The sequence below is a fragment of the Notechis scutatus genome, chromosome 3 (assembly GCF_049901735.1).
Source record: "Notechis scutatus isolate UNSWTSFEM ecotype Mainland chromosome 3, rNotScu1.2, whole genome shotgun sequence".
Classification (NCBI taxonomy): Eukaryota; Metazoa; Chordata; class Lepidosauria; order Squamata; family Elapidae; genus Notechis; species Notechis scutatus.
The window spans coordinates 4,688,015-4,694,806 of NC_142011.1; the positions used below are offsets into that span (position 1 = coordinate 4,688,015).

Here is a 6,792-nt window from a genome sequence, read left to right on the forward strand (position 1 = left end):
AGATAGATAGATAGATAGATAGATAGATAGATAGATAGAAAGAATTCTTTATTGGCCTTGTCCTCATCCCATCCAAAACCAAATTTTGCCTACATCGCAGAAGGAAAAGAAATGATTTGATTTTTTTAAAAGAAAAGATTGGTATTTATAAACACTAGGGTGTCTTCACTACTTAGAATGAATATTAATTCTTTCTAAATCCATAATTTTCTTCCAAAAAATTCACACTTCTTTCTCTCTCTCCTTTTCTTCTATTTTTATAACTCCAACCTTGCTCCAAAATGGTTCAATGGGCAAGATCTCCACTCTTCTCCAATATCTTAATTCTTCAATGGGGTTGCAGTCTGGTGTATTGACAGGACTTTGTTATGAAGAGAAAATTCAACAGAGAACACAAAATATTCTGGGAAGGGGCTTCATATATGACAAGCCCTTGCCTCTTAAGATCTGATATCTTAAAACTTAAGTATATGAAAGAAAGACCCTTTAAATCAGGGATTGCCAACCTTTTGGACCTCAGGGACCACCAAACTCAGGGACCAGAGACCCTGGGAAAATCCCCCCAAAAGTCTGAAATTTCCCCACCCTGTTTTCCTACCGATTGATCAATCTTTATTTGGGATCATAGGATACTGTCTTCAGCTCTGTTCTCGGGGAGAAAGAGAGAGAGAGAGAGAGAGACTTTTGTCTTCATGCAAGGAAAGCAGCAGAAGCAGCCGAAAACTCCACCAGAAATGAGTCTTTGTGAGACTTTCATGCCAGCGCAGCCTCTTGGAGCAGGAGGCCTTGCAGGGTCCCAAAGACTCATTTCTGGCAGAGTTTGGAGGAGAGAAAGAAAGACTTTTGCTGCTTTCCTTGTGTGCAGCCCAAAGCAGAAGAAGAAAGAAGCAGAAAGAAGCAGCCCGGTGGCCAGGCCAGGTGTGTGGGGTGAGTGGGGCAAGTTGCCCCCCTCCGCCATTTCCCCCCTCCCCTCACTAACTTGTATTGTTTGCAATGGAAATGACGCAAGCCTTGTGTTCCTGTGGGCCATGTGGGCAGCACAGCCTTCTGTTCCCACACAGCCTGGATTAATCACTTTGGGGGTGACATTTCTCTTCGGACCACCAAAATTTTCTCGCAAACCACCAGTGGTTCCCGGCCCACTGGTTGGCGACCAATGCTTTAAATCATGATGTATGAAGGAGTAATACAATCTAATCTTTAAAAAAATGATCTGAAAAACAAAGGGAAAAGCTGCAAAGCGTAAATCAGCAAATTCTCAGCAGAAAACAAAACACATTTACTTCGTTGAAGTTGTTCTGTAATGAAGAGTGTGATGGTATCGTAGACTAGAGACTGGGAATCCTGCTGGACCAGGCAAAGGAACATGGAGAAGTTGATGTCTTTGGTGGACAACATCTCGAGGTTGCTCTTGAGCGAAAAGGTCCCATTGGGATTCGAGGTCTTCATACCAACCTTTCCTTTTCTGGCTTGGGCACTCTTGGCAAACAACTCCACTTTTGCATCTTCTGGATAAAAGCTTTCTGCATTGCAAGTGACCATCACCGAGGTGTTCAGCTGGACGGGAGAAGGTGGGTTGATCTCAAGATGCACCTTGGGAGGAACTGAGCAAAAAAGATCATTCAAAAGAGCCTCAAATTCATGGTTCCCGCATGCAGAATGGGGTGGAAGTTCCAAGTGATTCTGTTCACCCATTGTTGCATTGGGGGAAATAATTCCAGGACTAGTAGGATTAAAATATATCTCTGTCAGTGCTCCGACATATCCACCCCCATTCAAATCATAAGTCTCTAGCCGCATCTCTCAGAGTTAAAAAGAAGATTTATTAGGAGTGGCCATGTTGGTGTTAGCTGGATGCAGCCAACACTAAAATACATCATTCATTTCCCCCTTTGACCCTGTATGTATATTCTCCAATAGGACACATCCATAGCCAAGAGTCATCAATCATGCTCTCCAATAATATTCTTGCACACCAACAGCTTTGGGCTGCCAACACGATTATCTGAGGTATTTAAGGAATGTACTGCTTTCCCCCACTCCCTTTCTGTTGGCAACTAAAAGACCAAAGGAGTATTTTTTAGTTGACAATCTCACCAATTTGGAACTCTAGACAAGTTGACCCAAGTCCTTGGGGAAAGAGTCAGACGTTACCACAATTCCCAGAAAAGAAGACCGGGTCTTTGTTTCTTTTGGGACCCAAAATAAGCACCAGGTCTTATTTTCAGGGGATGCCTTCCCCGCTTCCCTTAGGAGCATTGTAGCCTTCTACACCCGGACACCTGTTGTGATGCTGTCAGACATCTTATGCAGCCGCTCACAGCCGTTCATGGCATGAGGCCACCTGGCTTATTGTGCTGGTGCTGCCGCTTACGGCAGGGCGCTGCACAGCTCATTGTGCCAGTGCCACTGCTCACGAGATGGCTCACATGCTGGTTCAAATGCTCATGGAAGGAGACTGCATGGTGTATTGTGCCATTGTGTGCACAAGCGGCGGCACTGGCACAACATGCCACACAATGTCCTGCTGTGAGTGGTGGCACTGGCACAATGCACCATGTGTCATCCTGCCACAAGCAGTCACAAGTGGCCGCAGAAGAAGTCAGGTAGCAGAGAGACAGGTGTCGGGGTGTGGTAGGCCCGGCTGCGGCAGTCCTAAGGTAAATGGGTTGCAGGGCAAGTGGGATAGCTCCACCCCTTCTACCCCCACCCTACCTTGATTTTTATGCATGCACTTCACCCCACCTCATACAACCAGATGGTGGATGGGACTTAACTGGGGCTTATTTTGGGGGGTAGGGCTTATATTAGGCACAGGCATGAAAATTGGAATAGGACCTATTTTGGGGGTAGGTTGTATTTTAGAGAAAACCTGATAGAAGCTTTCTCTAAAAACTTGTTCCCCACAACCACAGCCCTGTGAGGGAACTTAGGTTGAGAAAGCACGACTGATCTTAATGGGCTTCCATGGGTTGAGAACTTGATTCTTCCTGTTGCTATTCCTTCTACCAGCTCTGGACTTAATGGCCTCATCCCCCTCTGCAACCAAAGGTTCACCTACCTCTTAGGATATTCCCAAGTGCAAAGGTCTGCTGGAGAGGACCATCCAACGATCTGTGTTGAATCTGACAGGTCAGCTGAGACTTCACGTCGCCTTCCTCCAGCGGGATTTCCACCCTGCTCTCTGCTCGGTAGGAGATGCTCCGCTTTTCATCAGAATTCAGGATGTTGGTCTGGGCAGCTGGTATTTTTTTCCCATCCTTCAACCAGATGACCGTGATCTCTGAGGGGAAGAATCCCTCTGAGTAGCAGCTGAAGGAGGCCTGAGACCCTGCTGTGATTCTTTGTGTGGGGCCAAGAACCACAGGCTGGGATGGCTTGGCTGAGGGAGAAAGTAGAGAGAGAGAGACATCAGTTGACGTTCCTCACAGACAATACAGGAGAACACGAGATGGTTTTTGGTTGGAGAGACTCAACTTTGAACATGGGAATTACTCCCATGTGTCTCATGGGTGACTGGGAACTCTCCATCCCTAGAAATGAAGCACAGAGGGCCACTTACCAATTACAGAGACCAGAGTGCCTTTTCCCGAAGCCAGCTCTCTCTCTTGGACCCATGGCACGAATATCACACAATAGTAGGTCCCGGCATCTTCAGGCTGGACATTTTGGATGTTGATGCTGAAGTCTGTGTTGGATCCTGGGATGACCCTGATCCCCCGGTTGGAAGCTCCTTGATTATCACTGTAAATGGGGGGCTGGCTTCTGTCCAGCCCTTTGTACCACCGCATGTTTTCGAATAATTTTTTTGCAGACAGTGTACACTTTAGAGTGAGGGTCTCTCCAGCTTTCACCGATATGGTTTCCGGAAGTTGGGTTATCTCTATATTCTGCCCTGTAACAACTGAAACAAAAAAGAGACACTTTTGTACCTGGGTTTCCTCTAGAAAGTGGTCATCGCTCTTCTAGAGACAGAAATCTACTCGGGGAAGAGGTGGGCTGCTTCAAGTTCAGACCGGTTCACCTGAACCGGTTCTGATTCTGTGCAGTTCGGAGAACCGGCAAATCAGACCACCGACTGGCTCCATCCCTGCCCATTTTTCAGGCCATTTTCTAGGGGTTCATATTCCCCATTCCGATTTTTTTAGCAACTAGCTTGTCGTGAAACTATGAATGGTGAGGCTTATTCTGCTAAATTAATATCTTATAATTGGCCTGAAAACAGTCCGAAAAACTGCCTGAAAATGGCCCAAAAACACTGTCTGCGAGAGGAAGATAAACTGCAAAAACTGTAAAAGTGGTATGAAATGACGAAACCTGTTTAATAAAGATATTACTGAAAAAGAACAAAATATATGCTTCAATATTTACAAAATGTGAGGGGGTGTACTCACTTCTGTGATATACTGTATATATTAATCACTGCCCGTTTTGAGTACATAGCAAAAAAAGGAAACTTGAGAATTCACAAGGTTGATGCTACATGGAACAAAACTGTGGCTGAAGGTGGATGTTCTGCTTCAAATACCATGAAGCCCCCTCCCAGAAGGGAACAAGAAAACAAATTGTGAAGAGGGTTGTGACATGCCAGACAATCCTGCGGACCCTGCTCAAACATCACTTATATGCTATGTCCCGGTTAGAAGGGAGTGAACTGCCAATAACCGGCCAATAAATAAGAAGATCAAGAATGATAATGTCGGCTTCTGTCGGGTACTGGACACTTTTCACAACAAACCACATTTCTCATAGATAAAGATGTGTGATGTTAGAGTTTATTGCAGTTCTTCCAATCACAATCAGCAACAACAACGGCACTCCGTGCAAAGTCAGCATTGCGAGCAACTAACTCTCCATGCTGTTTATATCTCCCTCCCAACTAACCTAACAACTGCCCATTAACTAATTTTCCGCACTCCCGCCCCGTGCTTAATCAATTATGCCTATCTACTCCCTTTTCTCCTACCCCGTGTAGATCACCCCCTATCTGGTTACATCCCATCCTATCCTCCTCCCTGTCCAACGCAGTATCTGCACCAAGAGGGAAACACAGAACTAAAAACAATTCAAAACAATCCACCGTCACCTCATCACGCCCTCTAACTACTGCACCACCACGGCTCACACGGGATATAATCTATACAGAGTAAATTCCCAATATACCACAATGAGGAATGTTACAAGGGATTTTGAAAGAAAAAGAAGAAGTGAACAATCTTGAGATTGTCACTTTAAATCTAAACTGAAAATTGAAAATGTGGACATAATTGAAGGCACAGTAATGCCAAACTGATGGTGCATTTGACTCCACCTTTTAGGCTCAGCCTAGTCAACTCCTACAGCTAGGTGTTTTCACTTCACCATCTTGGTTCCTCCCTCCCTAAATTGTTTTATAAAATTTACTAAATTTTAATTCCATGAGAGTTGTAGGGCCTGGATTTTGGTTTCGTTCTGTAAATTAGTCTAGTCGAGACACCCTGGTTTAAAAACTATCACTCTGTGGTGCACTGTTGCACTCAGTTAACGGTTACATACAGACAAAAGAGGACAGATTTAGTAGTATATAGCTATATAGATGTAGATGTTGATAGGCAGAGTTGGGAAAGATGCAAAACAACCCACTTCAAAAATAGAATCCCAGATTTTAAAACAGGGGAGGGGAATAGAGTAATTCTCCTTTGACAAAGTTGTGAGGTCAGGCCTGAAGCATGACTTGGAAAACAATGGATTTTGACAATCTCTTACTTCCACTTCAACACTTAACAACTTTTCAATCAGGCAGTGGAAGGTGGCAATAACTGGTGGGCTCTGCTTGGACATTAGTTGGCCTTAAGCTAACCCTACCAGGGAGCATAAGCAGAGATTAAACACCAAGATGACTACCTGGCCAACAACCAAGCAATGAGATGTCCCAATCTCAGACAAAGAAGCTAACTGGAAACAATAGTCCAACCAAAGATGGTATGGTCCCAATATCTTGAAATCACCACCCCAAGGATCAAATCAAACCAGGAGGTCCCAGTTGATCCCAGAGCTCTACTGTTCTTCCTCACTTGTTCCTCACGTAGTCACTTGGGGTGGAACCAATGAAATAAATCTTCACCTCCCCCAGGGAAATCTGGTCATCGCACTGTTCAGAAAAGAACATCAGGTTCAAAGCAACCTTAATATTACTCTTGCGCTGGATTCTACTCCAGTTGTAAATCTGAAAATAGAACCTCCCTCATCTCCATTATCAACACTCACCCAGATCCTGCAGAAGAAGAAGCAGCGGTAGCAGCTGAAGAGGACCAGGGATTATCTTGAAGGACTTCAAGGCAGCCATGCCGACAGCAGCAGGAGAAACATCTGGAGTGACTTTGCATCTTACCCACTAAGACTTTCTTACAGCAGGAGGAGAAAAAGAGGAACTCTCATTTCCTCATCAATTTGGATCATTTCTCAAGTTTGAGTTACTAAGGAAGTGACCAATATCCAATCAAGGAGCTCATAGAAATTCACAGGAGTCCCATCGACTGGTTCATTGGTTGACTCCAGTGATTTGGAGGTTTGACCAAATGATGGTGGGACCTGGGTTTGGAATTACTATTTAGTGTATGACGATTTATAGAAAGCCAGGAATCTACTATGTCGGAGACAGTAGATGTTTGGTAGCTGATGCGACCCAGAAGTGACCACCAAGTGCATCCAAGTGTCCACCAAGGCATATCCAAGTGGGTGATGTCACCGTTGCCTGGAACACCCAATGGGGGCTCTCATCCCTGCATGGGTTTCCACCAAAGTGATGCCTAT

The 6,792-nt window shown here is 44.9% G+C and overlaps 1 protein-coding gene across 1 annotated transcript; it reads right to left on the bottom strand.

Moving 5' to 3' along the window:
- Window positions 1-1,193: 1,193 nt before the first annotated feature.
- Window positions 1,194-3,791, bottom strand: LOC113430004 (tyrosine-protein phosphatase non-receptor type substrate 1-like). The gene is made up of 4 exons (XM_087958974.1): window positions 3,563-3,791; window positions 3,062-3,424; window positions 1,284-1,604; window positions 1,194-1,213 (listed from the first exon to the last, which is right to left on the bottom strand). Exons 1-4 carry the CDS (start codon window positions 3,789-3,791, stop codon window positions 1,194-1,196), a joined length of 933 nt encoding a protein of 310 aa, XP_087815100.1.
- Window positions 3,792-6,792: the final 3,001 nt, after the last annotated feature.

Coding starts and splice junctions, on each gene's coding strand:
- LOC113430004 (XM_087958974.1), bottom strand. CDS start 3,791: ATGCGGTGGTACAAAGGGCTGGACAGAAGCCAGCCCCCCATTTACAGT. Junction 3,425..3,562: donor CACTCTGGTCTCTGTAATTG/GTAAGTGGCCCT, acceptor ATTGTCTGTGAG/GAACGTCAACTGATGTCTCT. Junction 1,605..3,061: donor ACTTGGGAATATCCTAAGAG/GTAGGTGAACCT, acceptor TTTTTTGCTCAG/TTCCTCCCAAGGTGCATCTT.